Consider the following 25,000-nt stretch of genomic DNA (forward strand, 5'->3'; position numbering starts at 1 on the left):
TTCACGTTTAAGATAACAAGAAGTACTAGAAATAGTTGAATAGCTGACAGCTGACAAAGAGTTACGGTGCCACACGTGCATTGGTATGTACTGTACAGTAAATGGGAATAAAAGAACGACAAGAGAAACATATTTAAAAATCGAAGGGCATGTATATCCTGAGGGCACTTGGTATAGCTACGTCCATACCGGGCTGCAGTTTTCCGAGATGTAACCGAGTACCGAGACCTTTCCCTGAAAAAAGCGGGACGCTAACCTAACCTAACCCAACCTAGCTTAACCTAGGGGCATGGCAAAAAAACCGGGGCCGGTGCAGTATTAGCATACATCTTAGGAATTTGCTACTGGGCCTAGCTTGCGAACCCAGGGACCTAGGTTCGAAGGAGGAGCCCTTGTCCAGAGCTTCCTGCAGAAGCTATGAGGAATCTTGAAGTTTGGGAAAGCGATGACGTGCTTTTACTTCATCTGAGTCCAGAGAGGTTAGTCATTGCAAGAATAAAAAATACGACCTGCTCAGTAAATAGAATGACTGAAATTACTGCGTGTCTTACAAGGTTGACGTAAGAGGCAGTGGGTCACATTGAGGCTATAGAATCCAACGGGGTAGCAAGGAAAATTAGAGGAATGCATTGTATTCCTATAATTTATTTATATATACAGTTTATATATATATATATATATATATATATATATATATATATATATATATATATATATATATAATCACACTTGTAGATATCAATTTTACACAGCCCATCACGTTCAAAAAAACACATTGTATTGAACGTGATGGGATTTGGTTACGCTTGTCTCTAATCAAGTGTTCGAATATTTATACAACATGCTACGGATGTATCGTGTACGTGACTCGTTGTTTGTGTGTTCATGCTCGAACGTGCTCTCGAGTCTGCGCAGCGAGAGGAAGCATAATATAATTTTAGAAGTCGTGTTGTATCACGATCATGTACTTTCACAACAGTTGTTCAGATTCTTTGCGTATTATTTGTATGGTTTTATCAGCTTTTCGTTATTTTAATGGGATTCGGGCCATTCTTATACGGTCTACTGTCTACCAGGAACATAAGGAACATCCTCTGCTTAATTCGACAAGGGAGCACCATCTGTCTATTGTAAGGCATACCCAGGTCACTCCATCTTTGCCCAGGATCGAACTCAGGACATTTCGAGTCCTTGCAAGGACGGAAAGAGCCAATCGGCGTTTCCTGGGATCGAATCAGTTACCCTTTGATCCCTAATAGAGAGAGAGAGAGAGAGAGAGAGAGAGAGAGAGAGAGAGAGAGCGAGCATTGGGATGTCCTTTTCACCAATTTGCTCGAATTGTGGGCTCCAAATACCAAGGGTTCCCCTGGTCCCCGTTGCCTGCAAATCAGGCTTAATTGACCCTTGAGGGGAGTACGCCAGTTGTGAGGACTTCACGGCCTTGGCTGGCTGTGTAGTAAGTACTTAGAGATGAAATCGAGTTGAAAGGATTGGGCAGGGTCAGGAAGAGCTCCCTTAATAGGTCTCTCTCTCTCTCTCTCTCTCTCTCTCTCTCTCTCTCTCTCTCTCTCTCTCTCTCTCTCTCGTATAGTTGGTGTCTCCGTACCCTTGGCTTCAGTGGCGTTTCCATTTTTTATTTTAATTTTTCACTTGTTCTTATTTATTTTGTATTCTCTAAATTCTTTTATTTTCATCAATGCAATCTTCATGGTTTTCTGGTTGATCCTTTTTAATTGAATATTTTTTTTTTTTTTTTTTTATTTTCGTTCACCAGGACACATGAAATGGTATGTTTTGTGCATCACGATGCCACGGCCAGAAACCAGTGATTTACATTTTTGCGGTGAATTTCAATTGCAGTCCCTCAACTGTCATCCATCATGTGCAGTTTCATCCAGATCTCCTGTCTGGTTTAGCTGTCTATCTATGAGCATTGTTTATGATGTAACTTGAAATTTAAGTATTAGAAGATAAGTATATGTAATATTTCAGTATTAGAAAGTTCATATATTTGTCTCTTTAGGTATAGTAAAGGCATCTTTTAATGTGCGAAAAATGGAGTCCATTTTAACGGAAGCATAGAAAGCAGAACAAGAATTAATTTCCAGAATGTGTGTAATTTTGTAGATAACGAAGGATAGCCCATAAGGTTGAAAAATTCCTAATGTTTTCCACACTCGGTGCCTGTTTAGGTTTAGTTAAGGCGTTCATTTAATCAGCCAAGAATGGAGTACATTGTAACTGAAGCGTAGAATGCAGAACAAGAATTGATTTTAGAAAAATGACTTTAATCTCGTAATTAACGAAGAAAAAAATCGTAATGTTTTCCATAAGCTTACAACATAAGAAATTCATCTTAAAAAATGAGTGTAATCTCAAAGGTAAAGAAGAATAACGTTTGATTTAAGAAAAAAAATCTTAATGTTTTGCACAAGCCTTGAACATAAGAAATTCATTTCAGAAAATGAGTGTAATCTCATAGATAACAAAGAATAACGAGTAAAGTTGAACAAAATTCGTAATGTTTTCCACACGGGGTACCCATCCCCACTTAATGTGATATAATGGAGGCTACAATCCATTTCCTTCCAGGTCTGAATTTACACAGGCTGTTCTCGTGCACGCTCCATTTTTTTTTTATACCAAATGAGCGAATCCTTAATTAACGCTGGTCTTGCGCTTTGCATGACCCGGATTCCTCCTCCTCCTCCTCCTCCTCCTCCTCCTCCTCCTCCTTCCTTGCTTCAGTCTTCGCTGATTATGTAAATTTTTTGTTGTTGTTGGAGATCAAAGCCCAAAATGAGATTTTTGACAAAATCTATTGTAATTTTATTTAGAGGGCTTTTAGACTGCGTTCTCGGTTTTCATTATCTGTCGCGTTGATAGTGAGAATTTGAGAATTGAGCAGGTTCTCAAAAACTAGATAAAGTTTCAATAGTTTCGCACAAAAGCATTACCTTTGATTTTAATCTTCATCGTATTACTCTTGACTATTATTATTATTATTATTATTATTATTATTATTATTATTATTATTATTATTATTATTATTATTCATTCTGGTACATAAATTATTATTATTATTATTATTATTATCATTATTATCCTTCATTCTGGCTTTATGTACCTCACCTGTTTTCACATACATTTATACAAAATTTGATTCGAACGAAGAGAGTAACAATTGTTTGGATATCTGCCTATCTGTCTACATTAGCGCCCATAAATTTTGTAATTTATTTCTTTGCAACAGAAAGTAAGATTTGCCTAGTGTTATTAAAGCAAAACTAATCAAATGTACTTTATAACTACATAAATTATATATACAGCTGTAGTGTTAGAAAATTCATTTCCAATAATTACAACTAAATTTCCTCTCAAAGTATGTTAGAGATAAAATGAGACACATAAGCCAGTGTACAAAAAGACAGGCATTTATATTTCTTACAGTATCATGCACTCCATTTGAAAATAGTCGGTATTTTGACATACTTTATGAACAGTTTGTTTTTATGTTTCTCATGAATAAACGGCAAGATTCATGAAATATGTAGATATCTTCATTACATTTCTCATGAATAAATGGCGAGGTCCATGAAAAATATATTACTCAGCAGTAAATGGCGAGATCCATGAAATATATGAACATGTTCATTATATTTCTCATGAATAAATGTCGAGACCCATGTATTATAAAGCATATTCAAAGGAATATTCCTAGATCTATTGCCCTTGGCTTGATATACTTGGGTATATCCTTAGCGCCGGGATAATTCTCTCTCTCTCTCTCTCTCTCTCTCTCTCTCTCTCTCTCTCTCTCTCTCTCTCTCTCTCTCTCTCTCTCTGTTTCAAGTCTACTTAATTAAGAGCTGGGACAAATTTTATTTGGGAGCCTTACCTTCTAGTTTGTTTACTCTCCCATAAACCCATTTAGTTTAAAAAGGAAATGGTTCACAACACGACGTTGATGAAGTCCTTGATTTAAAGGTCAGGAAAATATTCCCACATTTAAAAAGTATTCATACGTTCATTGCGTATGTTACCTAATGGAAATCGCCGTTAAGCCTTTTTTCCCAGTAAGTAGGTTCCTCGGTTAAGATTTTGTTATTGGATTATTTTAGAGATATGAATGAATGCATAGCTCCATCGAGCGTTAGTGCTCAGCCTGAGCGCGTAGCTTGGTCACGTCAGCTGGATGGAACACTTCTTGTTGTTCTTTTTCAAACCAACGAGCGACACCATCACGCTAACAAGCCTTTTCCTTTGAGAGGAGGTTCCTCATCCATATGACGAAATGGTGTTCCACAAGGTTAAGGAACTTTATTCTAGGCAGGGAGAATGGCTGGTTGGACTCATTACCCAGGGTGACCTGGAGGTTAACCTCATTCTATCCTTTATAAAAACTATGGTATTTGTATGTGATTCCTTTTATGTTTGGACACACAAAGAAGGAAACTCGATAATTCTACAGAAAAGCTCCCCGGGACGTCGTGTTTAGTACCAGCCCTTCGGGGATGAACGCTCCCGTAGAGGGTTAGGGCCGTTTGTGCACTTAAGGTTCTTTGCAGCGTCCCTTTGGCACATAGCTGCAGCCTCTTCCATTCCTTTTACTATACCTCCGTTCATATTTTTTCTTATATTTTTTTTTCCACCCTCTCCTGTCAATTGTTTCATAGTACAACTGCGAGGTTTTCCTCCTGTTACACCTTTCAAACCTTTCTACTCTCGATTTCCCTTTCAGGGCTGAATGCCCTCACAGGGTCCCAGCGCTTGGTCTTTGGCCTAAATTCTATCTTCCAATCCAATTCGGAGATGAACGCAAAAACATAAACAAGAGAAGGTAAATTTCTAAAATTATCTCGGTCAATTTATCAAATGATCTCACTTGCGCTGAATTATATATACCCTTTTCAGTACTGATCAGTTAAAAATTTTTATTATAAAACGATGTCTCCTTAAGGAGTTCTGTAGAATTACCAGGAAATGGGATTAGCGGAAATCTACCTAAAAAGACCACTGACCTTTTTATAGCCGTCATTCACTGTGATATTTAGGAAATAATCAGTCACTTGTTATGTTGGATTGGCTCTAAATATTTGACTTTTAAGCACTAGAGACGATAATAATACAAAATGCCACAGGAAATCTTAAAGGTCATCAGTCGTGCTGCAAGATTGACAAGTTGCTGGATCTTTAGGGATGTTCAGGATGACAGTAAAGTTGGGTTCGTAGTTCTCCTTTGGTTTAATTGAAGACTGTCGAGTTATTTTATTTTTAATATACTCCCCGGAAATTAAAACTACCAGTGCAGTAATGCGTTCAGAATGGGAACAGGAATGGTATACGGTCTCTCTCTCTCTCTCTCTCTCTCTCTCTCTCTCTCTCTCTCTCTCTCTCTCTCTCTCTCTCTCCTGTTTCTTTGAGTTTTCATTTGGTTAGTAATTTCCTCTCTCTCTCTCTCTCTCTCTCTCTCTCTCTCTCTCTCTCTCTCTCTCTCTCTCTCTCTCTCCTGTTTCTTTGAGTTTTCATTGGGTTACTAATTTTTCTCAAGAAAAAATGTCAAGCATTATAACGTTGTTATTTCATTTCCTTCGCGTTGTGGCCGAAGAAAGTTTTCACCCAGTTTGGTATTCACTTGTTTGGGCCTGGCTCGAGTTTGAATGCTTAGTTTGCCAAAAAAAAAAAAAAAACAATGGTATGTCAGTTGTTAAGTAAGGATAATTATCCCACTTTATTTAGATAAGGACAATTGTTCCACTTTACTTGAATGAGGATAATTATTCCACTTTACTTGAATAAGGATAATTGTTCCACTTTACTTTAATGAGGCCGGTTTTATACCATGCTTTGTTCCCTTCAGATGTAGTTGCATGGGAGATGTGGGAAGAAGATGAGCATGAAGGAGGAGAAATAATAGTTTTTGAAGTGGCTTTGTACAGAGAAATGATGTTAATCTGATCGAGCGTGTCTGATTTCGAAGCAACGGGGAGGGAGGAGGAGGAGGAGGAGGAGGAGGAGGAGGAGGAGGAGGAGGAGGAGGAGGAGGAGGAGGAGGAGGAGGAGGAGGAGGGACTCATAAATTTCGTGCTTTCCGTGGCTGCAGTGTTAGGACTTTCATAGTGTAACCAATATACCTTAGAGAGTTTAAGGAAGAAGTGAAAGAAGCTTTATATGTAAATTGGTATGGTACGCTGCTGCTGGTATTTTTATTTTGATATAAGAAACGTGGTATTTCTAATTTGGCATAAGAAACCTGGTATTTCTAATTTGATATGATAAACCCGGTATTTGTAATTTGATATAAGAAATCTGGTATTCTATTTTGATATAAGAAACCCGGTATTTCTGATTTGGTATAAGAAACCTGGTATTTCAAATCTTATATAAGAAACGTGGTGTTTCTAATTTAATATAAGAAACCTGGTGTTCTATTTTCACATAAAAAACTTAGTATTCTAATTTGATTAAGAAACCTGGTATTTCTTATTTGATACGATAAAGTCGGCAATTCAAATTTGATATAAGAAACCTTGTATTCTATTTTGATATGAGAAACCTGGTATTTCTAATTTGATATAAGAGACCTTGTATTCTATTTTGATATGAGAAACCTGGTATTTCTAATTTGATATAAAAACTGTATTCTATTTTGATATAAGAAACCTGTTATTTCTAATTTGATATAAGAAACTGTTGCTGAAACGAGTCATTTTTAAGGAAAAAGGCCTATGATAGACAGACTATGCATGTACAAGTTATGGTCGAATAGTCGGTATAAGTGGAAAGCATTTTATGACCACAAGCTAAGTCACAGACACGAAATTGTTTACAAGACCCAGAATATTATGTGTCGTTCCGGGAAAATCATAAGGACGTGACGTCTTTGGCCTATTGATGAGAAATACACCATAAAACAATAAACGAGATACCAGAGCCTTCTGTACTAACAAACCACAGTAACCTGAAGCCATTCTGCTGTGAGAAATGTGCATCGGTTGTTTGTATCGGTGCTGTTTTTCTACTTTCCTTTTATGTATGTTTGGACGAAAGTGGAAGGAATTTTTGCTGGTTAATTATATAATGGTGTTCACCTTTTATTTGTATTTTTAGAATTATAGAATATTTTGGTAGGACAATTGAATTGATTCTTCAGAATTTATATAAAAATTAGTGTCATCCGGACATAGTCAAGTCGAACTAATAAAATGATAATGATATTTATGATCTGGTAGAAGTCTTGATTGCTCTCTTAAGAGTACAGATGTTTTATGCGACAGGGACATTTGATACTGTGTTTGACACAATAGAAAGATTGGTTGCATCACATACTATGTCAAGATTTGCTTTGTTGTAAGTGGATCACTCTTTTGTATATATATATATATATTTTGGGCACTTTTAGATGGAATCGTTTCTCCCTTAAGCCGACCTTTTCTTACTTGTGTATATGAGAGAGAGAGAGAGAGAGAGAGAGAGAGAGAGAGAGAGAGAGAGAGAGAGATTATGCTATGAATATCCTAAGATTGGTTTCACCCCGATGGAGTGAGCATTACTTCCTTGAAGCTGTTACTGTTTCAATTGTATGATGCTTTGCATTTTGAAGAAGTACACTGTCACACATGTTTGCTCTCTCTCTCTCTCTCTCTCTCTCTCTCTCTCTCTCTCTCTCTCTCTCTCTCTCTCACAGCTGCAACCCAAAGCAGTTTCTAACGTAGGTACATGATTCACTCTTAATGCCAACAGAGGCATACTGAATTCCTAGGAAACGCCTAGTCTCATTTTCTCCTCGTCCCTCATGCGGTGCACTGTAGGCATTACTTAAGGTTCTTTGCAGCGTCATTTCGGCTCCTAGCTGCAACCCCTTTTATTCATTTCACTGTAACTCCGTACATATTCTCTTTCTTCCATCTTACTTTCCACCCTCCCTCTTAACAGTTGTTCCATAGTGCAGCTGCTAGGTTTAATTCCTTTTACACATTTACAACTTTTTTACTGTCAATTTCCGTTTCAGCGCTGCAAGACCTCATAGGTTCCAGCGCTTGGCGTTTGGCGTAAATTCTATATTCTGTTGTATTCTATTTCCTCCTCGTCCGATTCGGTTCAGGGTTCGAACGCTGGTTTTCCAGTTATTCCTTCGCCCACGCCCACGCCCTTGCCCACGCCCGCATCACCCATCACCAAAACACAAAACACACGCGGGAGAAATGTTAAGAAAGAACTGTTTGATGTAGAGTCTCAAGGTGTTGTATTCGGAATGGAATGGTGCCACGGTTCATGTCATCCATGTGGCTCTTTGTTAAATTGAATCTGTTCCAGTAGATTTTGCGCCGTAACATTTTTGTGTTATTTTGTATTTTTCTTTTATAAAATTACTCATTTAACTTACACTTTCTTAAGTAGGTTGAGTAATTGTTATTTTTATTTTCAATCGTTCCACAAATTGTATAGCTTTTTTGCCTCTCACTAGTAAAGTCAAATTGCATTAAAAAAAACCTATGCAGAACAATGTCTTTCACTAGTTGTAACTTTAGAGTGCTTTCATTAATTTCACTTTTGAAAGGACGTTTTTAAAAGCGTGATTACTAGGAGGTATTTGCAGTATATGCAAGAAACTTGTTACGTCCTCATGTTTATGTAGTAGTTCAACTTAGGCTAGAATAAAAAGTAAAGCGTATACTTACCTCCCTCTCTCTCTCTCTCTCTCTCTCTCTCTCTCTCTCTCTCTCTCTCTCTCTCTCTCTCTCTCTCAAAAGGAACTTTGCATGTTTGGAACAGTTGTTGAGTGTGAAAATAGCTAGATTATTTTAGGTAATTTCAGCGCTGAATTACGAATGGTAAATATAATTTAGGCTTTGATAATGAATATTTCTGCTCAGACATTCTTTCTTGGGGATAAAGAAATCTGTTGCAGTACACGGCTGAGTTCTGGATGAGCCCTTGTGGAACATAAGTCTGTGCATATTTTGTGTAAACGAGCTAACATTGTAAATTTACTTTTAATGTATGTACAGTGGCAATAACACAGCGCAACGCACTCTGTGAAAAAAAAAAAAACAATGGTTAGTTGAGGCAATAACAAGCCAGATGAACTGATAATTTCTACTGAAATAATGACCTTTACGCACTCAGTAAAGAAAACTCCCTCGGTTTCTCGTGATTAGTGACATTTATCAGTATTCAATCGAAGAAACTGGTTGCCATCTTGATTGGCATTTCATTGTACAATGCCTCTTGAAAGGAGCAGCTTCCAGCGTCAGATTTCATTGTGCCAACCAGCTGCGTGATTGGGTGTCATCGTGGGTAGCCATATGGTAGCACTACGATGTGTTTCGGTGACTCGACCTTCCTCATTTTTTTTTTTTTTTTTTTTGAGGATTCACCTACAAGGCCTTGGTCGTTGCTTGTTGCGTTTTTTGTTGTGGTTAGGTGTTGTGATTGGTTGTGATTCCGCCCGGAGTAACCTTAAATAGCAGAGAATAATGATAATCTTGTTTAAATCATTTCTTACTTTTTAAGTGAGGGATGTGTGCATGTATACACGCAATTTTACATACATTTCACAGATTTATATGCATGCATTTACACATACTTATGATTACAGTAATTATAGCTGCATTACATGCATCCGTGTATATTATAGATTTATATATGTGGTTCAGTTGGTAGTACCCTTGCCTTTCAGTTGAAAAACCTGGGTTTGATTCCGAGGTGAGGTGAGTAATATATATATATATATATATATATATATATATATATATATATATATATATATATATTGTGTGTGTGTGTGTGTGTGTGTGTGAGAGAGAGAGAGAGAGAGAGAGAGAGAGAGAGAGAGAGAGTTGTGTGAGTGACTCACAGGAAATGAAACTGAAAATCTCTCTCTCCGCCACTGAAGCCTCAATAAAAGGCCACCCACCCGCTTGCGTAGTGGAATTGAAACTTCCCTCAGGTTTGGTCCTTTACGTCATCCTACATCCTTTCCTACCAGTTGTTGTTATTGTGATGACGCAACTGTGTGTTTTTCGCTCATCCATGATGCATACGTGGATGTTTTACCTATCTATCGGGTTTTTAGTGGGTGTTTTATTTGTCTATCGATTTTTCTATCTTTTTTTTTTCCCCATACGTCTTTTTCTTTATAAAGGAGTTGCTCCGGAGGGTGTTAATGTCTCAGTTTTCAGCAGTTCTTTTGGGATGAGGTTGTTAGCCCTAGCACGTTTTCTATCTTGTCTGAAACCCACCACAGTCTACTAACCATTGGTACCTACTTTACCATCTTAGAGAGAGAGAGAGAGAGAGAGAGAGAGAGAGAGAGAGAGAGAGAGAGAGAGAGCGGATTTTTCGGACAACTGGCCCAAGTCGCTACCCCTCCGTAGGATTGAACACTTAATGTATTTGTATGTATTTTTATGGATCTATATAATTTTTTTTTTTTTTTTTTTTTTCTAGATTTCCTTTCATCCATTCCTCAGACTCTATCGCCTGTTTCAGCTTTTATTTCTTTGAGGGCTTTGTTGTTTCGTCGTCTATTCACTGTCTACGTATTTCCCCCGTATATATGTGTCACATCCTGTCTTCCCTTTGTTTCTTTGTTAACCTTTATCCGTCTAACCTGGTTTTCCCCTTTAATTTGTGATCGTTCTCTGTAAGTTTTGCTCGTTTTTCCTATGATAATTACTTATGTTTTTAAACGTCATTATTCTATTTACGTTTCCCTTATTTTTTTTTTTTATTTTACGTGCTCCTCCTTTAACAATTACTGGTTTTTAAACGTCATTATTCTGTTCACAGTTCCCTTTTTTTTATGGTGCCCTTTGATACCTAGATAAATATGATTAAATGTCGTCAGGTATTCAATTGTTCATTAAGACAATGTATTTTTTTGTTTTAGCCTTAGGGGAGGTTTTGATAATTGGTCTTCCTGTGGCTGTTGTACCCTGAGAAGTGTCAGGAAGTTGAGAGAATAAGTTTAGAATTATTTTACTGTGTCATATCCGTTCCTTGAGTTTAAGGGCAGCTCTTTAAAGCCCTTTAAAGCCCTTTAAAGAGTAGAAGCCCGTTTGGCTTCAGGTTGGTGTTTCATCTAGATTAAGCAGGCTTTATGCCAGCACGGTCCTTTGCCTCAGGACTGCCCGTAAGCGTGGTAAGGTGCTATTGGTTATAGGAGGCTGTTGTGGCCTCTGGACTCCCCAAACAACAGAGGCCTGGCATGATGCAGAATATAAACAAGTACAAAATGCGCTGAAGTTTCTTCGGCGCAGTCACGTTTTCTGTACAGCAGCTACAGTGTACAATCAAGGTCACCGAAAATGGTCCTTATCTCTTGGTGGTCTCGGTATAATGCTGTATGAACCACAGCCAATGAAACTTTAACCACGGCCTTGTGGTGGCCTATCTTATATCATTGCCAGAAGCACGATTATGGTTAACTTTAACCTTAAATAAAATAAAAACTACTGAGGCTAGAGGGCTGCAGTTTGGTATGTTTGATGATTGGAGGGTGGATGATCAAGTTACCAATTTGCAGCCCTGTAGCCTCAGTGGTTTTTAAGATCTGAGGGCGGACAGAAAAAAGTGAGTACGGACAGACAAAGCCGGCACAATAGTTTTGTTTTGTAGAAAACTAAAACTGCAACAGTAAAAGAGGACAATACCGTTTTGGCACAGTAACAGTCCGTCGGATCTCAGCTTTAGTTTGTTTCACTTAAAGATAGTCCACTGAAACTAGTTAGGAACTAGATCTAAGACGCCTAAATTATGTGAGGTAACATGTCATAGAGTATGAACGTTCTGTGGTGGATTTCGTGATTTTTGCATTATTTCTTTCATAAAGATAAGAATTGGTTATGTTCTGTATCTGTCATCTTGGCAGTTGTGATGCCAGATGTATTTATCATTTTTATATTATTTCCTTTATAAAAATAAGAATTTTTATATTCGGTATCTGTGACCTTGGCAGTTTCAGTGCCAGATCTGTTTAATACACCAGTCATTCAGGTCATGGAAACTCCAACTATATATAATTTTTGTCGGCATCGTGACTCAGAACAAAGAGTGTCTCAGGCTTCTTGAATAAAGAGCCCTCAGAAGTAGCTCGGAGATTGAGTTATTCTTGGCAGAGATGTTTTTCGTGGCTGTTTAGTTCTCATGTGATCAGTTTGAGATGGTGTACTTCTAACACAGGTGATTTTAATTCTCATGTTTGCTTCTTTTCAAGTGCAGGCGATGGGAGTGTTTTTTTTTTTTTTTTTTTTTTTTTTTTTTACATACTCTGGGGTTTGTTTTGTGTCCCTTCTGTCACATTTAAGGATATGTTTTTTTGTTTGTCCTTTTTTTGAATAATGAAAAGTACATTAACCTCTAAATTTATCTATTTTTTGGTGGCTTCTTTTATGAATGTTTGTCTTCTGAAACATCCTCATAACATGATACATTTTTCTTTTAGGGGTACCTCAGAAAGAAGAAGAGTTTTGGGTCTTCAGAAAAAATAAGAAAAGAATTCCTCTAACGTATCAGGTCGTAGAAATAAGAGACATCCAAGATGATGTAAGTGACATTTGCGGTTTGCTGGGCGTGTCGGTCATATGAAAAGTGTTGGGATACATTTTGTTACTTATTTGTTCACGGTTGCCTTTTTTGTTGTTGTTATTGTCGTTGTTGTTGTTGTTGTTTACGAAGAATGTGTGGGTTAGTCCTTGTCTAGGGTTTAATCCTAAATGGAATTGATGTAATGTGGACGATGATGATTTATATATTATAATATATATATATATATATATATATATATATATATATATATATATATATATATATATATATATATATATATATATATATACATACTGTATACACACACACACACACACACACACACACACATATATATATATATATATATATATATATATATATATATATATATATATAATTTTTACATAGTATATTTTGTGTGACGGGTAAGTAATATGCATTTTACTTACGTTGATTTTTGGGGTGTTTAGTCGTGTAGTATCTGAAATGTATGTTATTCATCTTGCTTTTTGGCCAAACGTATTCTTGATTGAACCCTTTTGAATAATAGCGATTCCATTATAATTTTGTGCAGTGATTTTTCAAATTCAGAATATAAACCTGCGAACGGCAGAACTGTTTCTCTGAAACTGATAGACTAGACACTTATTATAAAGGTGAGTTTTTAACCTTTTCATTCTGAAGAATGTTTTATAACATTCTGAAATAATTTTAAATGCTGTTTTATACCATTCTGAAATCATTTTAAATGCTGTTTTATACCATTCTGAAATCATTTTAAATGCTGTTGTGTACCATTATGAAATCATTTTAAATGCTGTTTTATACCATCCTGGAATAATTTTAAATGCTGTTTTATACCATTCTGAAATCATTTTAAATGCTGTTTTATACCATTGTAAAATAATTTTAAGTGCTCTTTTATACCATTCTGAAATCGTTTTAAATGCTGTTTTTATACCATTCTGAAATCATTTTAATTGCTGTTTTTTGCCATTCAGAAATCATTTTAAATGCTGTTTTATACCATTCTGAAATAGTTTTAAATGCTGTTTTATACCATTCTGAAATCGTTTTAAATGCTGTTTTATACCATTCTAAAATCATTTTAAATGCTTTTTAATACTCGTTTCACTTCGTTGAATTGAGGTATTCATGTCTTAACTTTTAGTCAAGGGCATTAATTAGTGTTTGTTGAATGCGTAGTTGCTATTTTCCGAATACGGTTGTAGTGAAACAATATTGAAAATCGATTATCACTTGCAGCCTTAGTCCAGTGTTGTTTTGTTAGATCCTGGAAACAGGATATTGGAGATTGAACATTGCTTATGTTCTTTTCTTAAGCCATGAATAACCCCGAGAATTATTTTCTCCCTCCCGAGGCTCAGAATAATCAGAAAGGTTTTGAAGAGTTTCTGAAACTTAAGTATAGCCCTAAAGTCACCTTGATTATTTATCAGCCAGAAATATGTTAACAGTATGATCAGAATAATTTTTAATTAAGTGAATCCTGTTTCTGATTATCAATATAATCTTACTGTGCTGTCCAGATTCTTCAGGTTTTCCGTAAGAGTTTTGCATTATTCATATTAAGCAAAATCCCTTGTGACTTGATATGTGAAAGTATAAACATGACTATAAGGAGGGATTATTGCTAATAATAATAATAATAATAATAATAATAATAATAATAATAATAATAATAATTATAATATTAATAATAATAATATTATTATTATTATAGAACAATTAGCAGAAATATATTATATATTATTATTATTCCGAATGTAAATATAATAATATAGAACAATAAGCAGAAATATGACTAATATGACGGATTATTAATAATGTAAATATATAATAATAATAATAATAATAATATACAACACAGATAAATAACTCTAAGGTGAACAGGGTGAAATCAGTTGTTTCAAATTAGTAGCAACAGTCGCTGTAAAACAACTATTGTAGGAATGTTGTATTCGGCGTCGATACCATCCCCAGCGACGGTGTCCCTGCCTTCATTATTTGGTAGAATAATTGAATTTCCTAATCCCCGTACTATTCTACGTGGTAGTCTGCATTAATTAAGGGGTGTGCTAATCAGGAGACTCTCTCTCTCTCTCTCTCTCTCTCTCTCTCTCTCTCTCTCTCTCTCTCTCTCTCTCTCTCGTTTAGTAGAAGCTACCGATATACGATTTCTTTGAAGCATCAGCCTCCTGTCTCTCTCTCTCTCTCTCTCTCTCTCTCTCTCTCTCTCTCTCTCTCTCTCTCTCTCTCTCTCGTTTAATAGAGGCTACCGATATACGACATGTTCGAAGCATCAGCCTCTCTCTCTCCTCTCTCTCTCTCTCTCTCTCTCTCTCTCTCTCTCTCTCTCTCTCTCTCGTTTAATAGAGGCTGCCGATATACGATATGTAATGTTCGAAGCATCAGCAGCCTCTCTCTCTCTCTCTCTCTCTCTCTCTCTCTCTCTCTCTCTCTCTCTCTCTCTCTCTCTCTTCTCTCTCTTTGCACTTAGCTCCATTGGCAGTTTGTTAACTTGTCGCTGTGACTGGCGTCATCAGGTAGCAAACTATTATTGTTGCTAAGTGGCAGGGAAAGCTTTCGTAGTCGTTAGGCTTTCTGCAACTTTCACTTAAGAATTTCACCCCCCTTCTGTAACAAGGAACAGACTGGACCATGAAGAAATACTTCCTTCTTTTAACTGTAGAAAGTTTAAAGTGTGTTACTTCTTACTGAAAGGTATTCGGTAGAGTAATAAATCTATCATAATTTGGATAAGTCATTATTCATTCTGTTGTGAAGTGCATGATGTATTGCTATTCCTCTGTGTTCACCAAAGCTGTGTGGTGATTTTCATGAAGATGTTGACTTAGAAGGCTATGAATCAATTCACGATGACATCAGTTATCATGAGGCTGAAAGGAGGAGCGGGGTGGGGGGATCCATTCTCTTTCTCAGATGAGTCGTAATCACAACTTTCTGCTGAAATTATCATCATATATATATAACACACACACACTATATATATATATATATATATATATATATATATATATATATATATATATATATATATATATATATATGCAACAGAAGAACAGAAGTGGAAAGCGGAGTCGAATAAGGAATAGGTAGACCAGTAATTGAGGAAACATTCTTTATTGCGACTAGTTTCGAGGTTCTAACATACACCATCATATGGCATCTAAAAATAACAAATAAATATAATGAAAGTGTTTTTTTCCTTCATTGAATTTATTTGTTATTTTTAGATGCCTGATGATGGCGTGTATATATATGTGTGTGTTTTTGTGTGTGTGTTTGGAGTTTTGCTAAATTTGGTGAATGAATTACATCTCTGCTGGTTGGTAAGAGTCCTGAGAGCCATAAAGTCCTCTTAGCACTTTCAGTTCCTTACCTCGCCTAAGGGCTGCCTTTGATAATGGCTTTGTTGGCACAAGATACAAACAGCAAGTTTAGTCGAGTTAAGTTACTGCTGTTTTTTGTATACCGTACATCACTGAACATCATTAAGGCGATTTCCATTGTCAACAAACAAAGAAACTCCTATGCAAATTTAGGAGAGCATATCCTTCCACTTTGAGTCCACTGTCCTTTAATAAAGACTCCTCGCCCTCGAGGCATGGTGCATTAGTGTCCTATGCCACTGGAGGATATGCACTCAAAACAAGAAAAATATTTACAGCAAAGACTGAATTGTTGTATGGAGGGATTATATTTCCTCAATCTCAGATTTCTCTGTGATATGTATATATATATTTTTATATATATATATATATATATATATATATATATATATATATATATATATATATATATATATATATATATATATATATATATATATATATATATATATATATATATATATATATATATATATATATATATATATATATAATATGAATCTATCATAATTATATATATATATTTATATATATAAATATGTGTATATATATATACAGTATATATATATATATTATCTATCTATCTATATATATATATATATATATATATATATATATATATATATATATATATATATATATATATATATATATATAACATATATAAATTTAACTTTCATTCCAAGATAAAAATTCCTGCGGAAGGTGACCTTTTTCCATGCTAGCGTTTTTCATCAGTCCTATTATCATATTGTAACCGTCGGGAAAAAGGGTTTTGTTATATCAGGTCGTTTCTTTTATGGGTCATTTTGCCTCCCGAACATAAGCAAACTTTCGTAGGGAAATTCCCCCAGGGTAAAAAGAGGAAAAAGGAAAAAAAGAAAATGTTTGGCTTCCTCGCTGAAGCTTTATGGCAGTTTTTTAGTTTTTTTTTTTTACTTTTTTTAATAATGGAAGATTTTTTCTTCCTTTTTAGTGGAATTAAGTTGTACTCTTTCCTGTCCTTTCTTCCATTTTTTTATTAAATGGCTATTTCTGTTCATTTCCTTTATTGTTAATGATAATGATAATAATAATAATAATAATATTATTATTATTATTATTATTATTATTATTATTATTATTATTATTATTATTGTAATGGTAGTAGTACATATAAATCCAGTAATATATAGATGTATTTTTCATTTGGTACTCATATGATACACATTCTTAAATCATTGCGTATATTAAACCCAAGACTTTTTGAAACTTTGTGAAGTGTACATCCAAGTGAATATTATTAATAATAGCTAATTATTATTATTATTATTATTATTATTATTATTATTATTATTATTATTATTATTATTTACTGTATATTTGTTGAGAGTCTCTAGCTTCGTAACGAGGAATGACTGAGAGTTTTTAGCACGCCCTGTTACACGCGCATGAATATTTTCACCACCGCGATATCATTATTAAAGAGGAGATGTCTTTCGGGGAACAAACGAGGAAAGAGGAAGAGGAAGAGGAAAAAGGAAGTTGAGGATGGAGGAAAATGAGTCGAGGCACTTAATTTTTTCCTCGTCTCGGCGCTGGTGGCAGAATTTGTGCTGTGGTTGGGCGAAAAAGAAAACACTGTTATATTAAGTTGTTTGAGATCGATGGAGATGCATTTTTCCCTTATTGTTAAGATCATAAATATCTCTCATGGTTTTTTTTTTTTGTCTGTAGGTGTTTTTCTTTTTATTTTCGGTATGAATTATTAAAGGCTTGACCTTTTTAAATTTCGTCTGAATGTAATTTTATTTAAGATACACTCAGTTTGCTTCATTGAATGCGACTTAGAAGCTCTCTCTCTCTCTCTCTCTCTCTCTCTCTCTCTCTCTCTCTCTCTCTCTCACTCACACACACACACACACACACACACACACACACACACACACACACACACACAATTGTTTCCTTGTCTTGACGCCGTTGGCAGAATTTGTGCTGTTGTTATGCGGAAAAGGAAACATTGTTTGAGATCGATTGAGGTGCCATTTTCCCTCATTGTTAAGGTCGTGAATATCTCTCATTGTTTTTGTGGGTCTTGTATAGTTTTTATTTTCAATGTGAATTGTTAAAGGCTTGACCTTTTTAAAATTCGTCTGAGTGTAATTTTATTTTAGATACGTTCAGTTTGCTTCATTGAATGTGACTTACGTAAATTTGAATCTCTCTCTCTCTCTCTCTCTCTCTCTCTCTCTCTCTCTCTCTCTCTCTCTCTCTCTCTCTCTCTCTCACACACACATTTTTTTTTTTCCTTTCTTAAGACTGATGGCAGAATTTGTGCTTTGGTTATGCGAAAAAGAATAGATTTTATATATTAAATTATTTGAGATCGGTTAAGATGCCTTTTTGTGTTATTGGTAATGTCATGAAAAACTCTCATTGTTTTTGTGGGTCTTGTATTTGTTTTATTGTTATTGTGGATTATGCAGTCCATGGCCTGCTGGTCGCTGACCTTGTTTATAGCGTCTTCAAAGTTTTGATTTTCTCCTAATGGCTTTTCATATTGAGCAGAATTGGGCCAGACCTTTTTTTTTCTTCGTCCGAATTTGATTTTATTGTAGAGACACCAGTTATGCTTCATTGGCTTTGACTTTTATGTAAATTGTTTCCTTAGCGATGCGCTATTAGCCATTTCGCTAAGAAAACTACTTACAAATATAATAATATTAATAAGAATAATACTAATAATAATAATTAGGTATAAACAATATTAACTTTGATGAAAACTTCATAACGTTTCAAAAGATTTTTTAACCCGTGATTTGAACATTCTCTCTCTCTCTCTCTCTCTCTCTCTCTCTCTCTCTCTCTCTCTCTCTCTCTCTCTCTCTCTCACACTCACACACACACACACACACACACACACACACACACACACACACACACACACTATATGCGCATAGAATGGAATATGAAAAATAGCAGTAACCAGTAATGGATCGCATTTAGCAAACATTGCTTTGCATTTTTGACAGAGGCAGTTATTCTGTTGCATTGTGGAATGGCTTTTAAATTCTAACCGGATATTGCAGTTTTGTACATCATCATCCATTGCGCGTTATTGTCCACCCTGGAGAGGGATAGGTTATAAATTACCAAGGTATGATTACTTATTCAGGTAAGTATCTCGATTATTTTGTGTGATAGACGAATTGGTACAATTTTATGCTGTCCGTTTTGAAGATGTTTACCGGAAGTAATTCTTATTTTTTTATTGAATTTCAAAACCTTATTTTTGTTGTTTGATTTTTTATTTTTCGCAAAGGTGAATTTATTTGGCTTTGTAAAGGACAGTTTGTTTACGGAGAGTAGCATTTTAGAAAAAAATTATTTGAAAACTAGTTCTGTTCCTTGCTGCTTCTTCTGTGTCCGAGTTATATTGAAGCTTTTATCGGTGTGTACGTGTATACATTTACATGGAATAAACTGAAAAGTTCTGTGAATGGAATGCCGTGCTGAATTTAAAGAAAGGCAAGAGCAGACCGTTGGGGGGGGGGAAGTATATTAAGATTTTAATAAACCTAATGGCAGCAAACGATTTCATACATAGATAAGTTATCAGTTATGAACAGATAAATTTACGCCTGTCTTTCCAGCCCAGTTACATCTTTTCTTATTTTATTTCCCCCGCGGTGGTGGGTGGTGTAGTGCCGTCAGTTTACCTCACGTGGTGCACTGTAGGCATTACTTAAGGGTCTTTGCAGCGGCCCTTCGGCCCCAAGCTACAACCTCTTTCATTCCTTTTACTGTACCTCCGTTCATTTTGTCTTTTTCCATCTGACTTTCCACCCTCTGCTAACAGTTGTTTTATAGTGCACCTGCGAGGTTTTCCTCTTGTTACACCTTTCATATCTTCTCATTGTCAATTTCCATTTCATCGCTGAATGACCTCATAGATCCCAGTGCTTGGCCTTTGGCTTAAATTTTATATTCTGTTCTATTCTCTTATTTTATTTCTTCACTTGGAACCATTTACTGATACTGAAATGATGTAGAGGGTAATATAGACAGAAGAGGAAAATGATTGAATTTAAACCAAATTATTGTCTGCATGTTTATATGACTTCCTTATGTTTATTGGATTATTGCCGATTCATAGATATTGTGCTGAATGTTTAGATGTATAAATAGTGTTACCCGAAGTAGCAGCTTTAAATAGCAGGGATGTTTTATATATTTTTTCTTCTATTCATGGACATTCTTTGTTAGTCAAGGCCTCCTTTCCACGCTTGAAAAGAGTTGAATGGATGACTTGATTCTCTCTCTCTCTCTCTCTCTCTCTCTCTCTCTCTCTCTCTCTCTCTCTCTCTCTCTCTCTCTCTCCTATGCTGTAGATTTCAGATTTCTCTCTCTCTCTCTCTCTCTCTCTCTTCCTCTCTCTCTCTCTCAGATGTAGATTCTCAGATTCTCTCTCTCTCTCTCTCTCTCTCTCTCTCTCCTATGCTGTAGATTTCAGATTCTCTCTCTCTCTCTCTCTCTCTCTCTCTCTCTCTCTCTCTCTCTCTCTCTCCTATGCTGTAGATTTCAGATTCTCTCTCTCTCTCTCTCTCTCTCTCTCTCTCTCTCTCTCTCTCTCTCTCCTATGCTGTAGATTTCAGATTCTCTCTCTCTCTCTCTCTCTCTCTCTCTCTCTCTCTCTCTCTCTCTCTCTCTCTCTCTCCTATGCTGTAGATTTCAGATTCACTCTCTCTCACTCTCTCTCTCTCTCTCTCTCTCTCTCTCTCTCTCTCTCTCTCTCTCTCTCTCTCTCTCCTATGCTGTAGATTTCCGATTCATCCATCTGTAACCTGTAACCTTTGTCTCATATTTTTATTTCTGTATTGCTCCATGTCCTTATTAGTCTTTCTCTGAAGAATTAATAGCAAGAGTGTAATGACAGTGTATTTGTCTAGTTATTAAAGACGTTAGTCTCATTGATCATAATTTAACTCTGTGGCTCTTCTCCTGCTAATATGAAGACTACTCTCATATAAGGGTGAAGGCGTCGCCTTAATAATGTGAAAAAGAACTCTTCGGCTATACTCCTTGTTAATGCGAAGGCTACTCTCATATAAGGGTAAGGGCGCCACCCTAATAATATGAAAAAGAGGAATTGAAAAAAGATCGGACACCATCACGAAATCCTTCTCGCCCTCGGTCGCGTTACGCCTTCCCTTCGCAAAAGGCCTGAAGGCAATGTGCTACAGATGTTGAGGCTTGTTTATCCCCTTCGCTAAACATTTCTGGGGCGTGGATGTGTGGACTGACGGTGTAACCAACGCTTCGCGTTTGTTTTCTTGCGCTCCGAGTCGTCGACAACACAGGCATCGCTGAACAGCACCAGGTGGTGAATTTTGAGGAAATGTGAGGAAACAGTGTGTGAAGGTAAAAAAAAAAAAAAAAATGCGCCGAAGTTTCTTCGGCCCAATCGAGTTTTCTATAATCAAGGCCACCGGAAATAGATCTATCTCTCAGTGGTCTCGGTATGAGCCGCGGCCCATGTAACTTTAACCATGACCCGGTGGTGGCCTGGCCTATATCGTTGCCAGACGCACGATTATGGTTAACTTTAACCTCAAGTAAAATAAAAACTACTGAGGCTAGAGGGCTACAATTTGGTATGTTTGATGATTGGAGGGTGGATGATTAACATGGCAATTTGCAGCCCTCTAGCCTCAGTAGGTTTGAAGATCTGAGGGCGGACAGAAAAAGTGCGGACGGACAGACAAATAGCCATCTCAATAGTTTTCTTTTACAGAAAACTAAAAAAAAGTAAAATGTGTAAATTGTTTGTTTCTACGGGGATACAAACACCCGGCCTTTCATATAATTACAGTTTTCCTTTCGCTTGTATCCTACTGGGATACAAACACTCCGCCTTTCATATATGGAGGCCTCTTCCGCGCATGCGCTGATTGTCGTGTACTGACAGAAAACAAGAAAATAACATAGGTAGGCCTAAGGGTCTATCATTTTTTTGAAACATCGTTTTGTTACATCGAAGAGCAGGAAATGTACGCGTCTGGGAAGACAGGTAATTGAATTTTAACAGATTTTTTTTTGTAGAGGAAGGTAGATCATTTAAAGGAAAATAGCAGAAAAGGGTGGAAATAACTATCGGGAATCTTAGGCACTCACAGGGCTTATCAGAAGTCGAGGGATTTGTTATTGAGAATCGAAAATGGAGCAAGATAGAGTTAGGGAAGTTAGACAGCTAAATGAGGAGAGACTGAAGGGAACAGATGAGAGTAGAAGGACGCTGCAAAGAGCCTTGAGTACCGTTTGCAGTGTACCTTGCAAGGGAGATGATGAAAGAGGTGGGGATAGTTGGTGGAGAGAGAAAATTGCCAGTCAGTAATTAATTTCTGTCGCTTATTTTGATGTTAATCCATGTCGGAAGGCATAAATATACCTGTTCATTAAAACAAACTGTACAAGACTTCTATGGACTACTTGAATTTCACGGAAACCTTATTATTTGTCTGAGGGCTGCAAACAGTGTAAGCGTCGAGACTAAATCTTGTTTAGGCTTAAAGTGCAGAGAATGACAGTGTAGGGACGGTAGGTAGGTAGGTAGGTAGGTAGGAAAGAGGCTTGTGAGGGTCAGTGAGAATAATTCAGAGATGACGGAGGCGGTATTTGATTTGTTTAAAGGGAAGAGATGCGTTTCTGCTCGACGCTAGAGAGTGGAGAGGGGACGTAAACTGCCTCTTGAAAGAGGGAGAGGCTCTTTTGACTCTTCCACGTTTTATGAAAAAAAATTGCTTTCAAAGGGAGGCAGCGCTGAGAGGAATGGTAGTACTGTATAATTAAGGTTTTTGGACACACTCTGATCGACGTGGGCAAACGAGCGTTTAAATGCGAAATGAATTCCGTTGTTGGATGGAATTTGTCACGCCAGTTAGGGTTGAATGATACTTTTAATTATTGTCTTTTGAATAGGGTTGAATGCAAAAAAAAAAAAAAAAAAAGGCTGTCATGTACTGTAATGTTGATCACATCAGAATCCTTTTTACGTTCGACAGCTTTGTAGCTAATTGGTAATTATTTGGATAATTTTTTCCTGTCAGATTAGATCTCTAAGATTAGCTACATATTGACAAACCTAATTAGCCTAGTTCTGTAATGATTCTGTGCGCATTAATTAACAGAATTCGTTACATAATGATTCTCTGTGCGTTTATGAACTGAAATATAGTTAAATAATGGTGTATGCATTTATGAATTGAATGTTACATAATGATTTAGTGTGCATTTATGAACCGAATTAGTGACAATGAATCTGCACATTTATGAACTGAATTAGTTACTTAATGATTATGTACGCGTTTATGAACTGAAATAGTTACATAATGATTCTGTGTCCATTTATGAACTGAATTAGTTACATAATGATTCTGTGTGCATTTATGAACTGAATTAGTTACATAATGATTCTGTGCGCATTTATGAACTGAAATAGTTGCATAATGATTATGTACGCATTTATGAACTGAAACAGTTACATAATGATTCTCTGAACGTTTATGAACTGAATTAGTTAAATAATGATTCTGTACGCATTTACGAACTTAAATACCAAACGTAATTAGTGAACTAATGATTATCTACTCATTTTTAAACTTGAAATATTTTTTAAGTTCCTTTCGTTGTAGTTCCTGAACCCTTCCAGGATAATCCAACCCATCCCTGATTCTCCCAAACGCTTCCAATCCTAATCCCGACCAGTCCCTAATCGTCTTTTGAATTTCAATATATAATCCCTATTCTGTGCGATTTTGGGTACGCAGTAAATCAGTTTGTTTGTTTCCATGGTGCAATTCAAATATTTTTGTTGTTGTAATTTTTGTTGTGGCTTTTTTATATATTTTTCTTTGGCTTCGATACAGTATTAATGTAAAGAAGCAAAGCTGCTCTTTGGTGTTAATGATGATATTATTGATGTTATTAACGAAGTTAATGCATATTTTAACACTTTCATCATTAACTGAATGCCATCTGCGTTTAGTAATGTGTACTTGATTAAACTCAAGTACCACGTGATGTAAATAATACAAATCTTTAAAGTTATATCGTGACGGATTTGCCAGCATATATACGTTACCATTTAAATCATTCTTTTCATTGGGAATTCGCAGGAGTCCGTTATCAGCAGCCATATATTTTTTTATTGGAAATTGAAAGGTACCGAGTAACATTTCCAGGAATTAATTTCATGGGCCTTCAAAATATTCGTAACCATTTCTGAACATTCCTTTTTATTGGGAATATTATGATATTGGCTGCCATTTTGCGTTCCGTTTTATTGGGAATTCGTGGTTCCGTGTAGTACGCAGCTGTTGTCAGGTTGGGCGAAATTTTTTTTTTTTGTTGAATAAATGGCGTGAAATTTTTTTTTTTCAATCACTCAAACACGAGACCTTCTGTTTAACATGAAATCGTCTCTTTGACGTGTTTAAGTTTTTTTTTCACATTAGAATGATTTTTATTTTGGGTGGATATTCTTATATATGTGGCCTTCCAACCCATATTCTGATTGCAGTATCTTGTAAATAAATAAAAGGCCTCAGGATATTTTTCTTGCTTGTGAGAGGATGTTTTATGAATTTTTTTTTTGCTCGTAGTTGAATGTTTTTTTGTACTGCAATTATTATACTAAAATAACCAGTAAATTTTACTAAGTTACCACTTTGTATTTTTTTCTTTTTTGTAAGAAAAGAGGACAAGGGGACAGGCGACCTTAATGCACTTTTGCAGCCCATGCCCGAAGAAAACAAGAAAAATGAAAAGGAAATAAGGGTGGGGCTTAATTACGAAGTAAACGCCACTTGTCTCTGTGAGGAAGAAAGGTATAAGAGTATGGAAAAACAAAAGCAAAAAGAAATGTCTAAAGTGAAAGTGTCCATCATTTGGAAAAGTTATTTTGACGTCTTATGATTCTAAGTCTCCTGCCACGTTCTAAGAAATGTCCAGTAAATGAGATGTTATATTATAATTAATCAGAAGACACGGGA

General features: G+C 36.0%; 1 protein-coding gene across 22 annotated transcripts in view; it reads left to right on the forward strand.

The window, feature by feature from the left end:
• Ehbp1 (Eps15 homology domain containing protein-binding protein 1) overlaps window positions 1-25,000 on the forward strand; it is a 745,592-nt gene that overhangs the window by 166,562 nt on the left and 554,030 nt on the right. For 7 of the 22 annotated variants that reach the window (XM_067116684.1, XM_067116672.1, XM_067116681.1 and 4 more), the window contains exon 2: window positions 12,449-12,549. The exons of the other annotated variants lie outside the window; for them this stretch is intronic. In XM_067116684.1, coding sequence (XP_066972785.1) covers window positions 12,545-12,549 — 5 coding nt within the window. In that variant the 5' untranslated portion in view covers window positions 12,449-12,544. The remainder of the gene's footprint in view (window positions 1-12,448; window positions 12,550-25,000) is intronic. 22 annotated transcript variants of the gene reach the window in all.

This window comes from Macrobrachium rosenbergii, chromosome 14 (genome assembly GCF_040412425.1).
Source record: "Macrobrachium rosenbergii isolate ZJJX-2024 chromosome 14, ASM4041242v1, whole genome shotgun sequence".
Classification (NCBI taxonomy): domain Eukaryota; kingdom Metazoa; phylum Arthropoda; class Malacostraca; order Decapoda; family Palaemonidae; genus Macrobrachium; species Macrobrachium rosenbergii.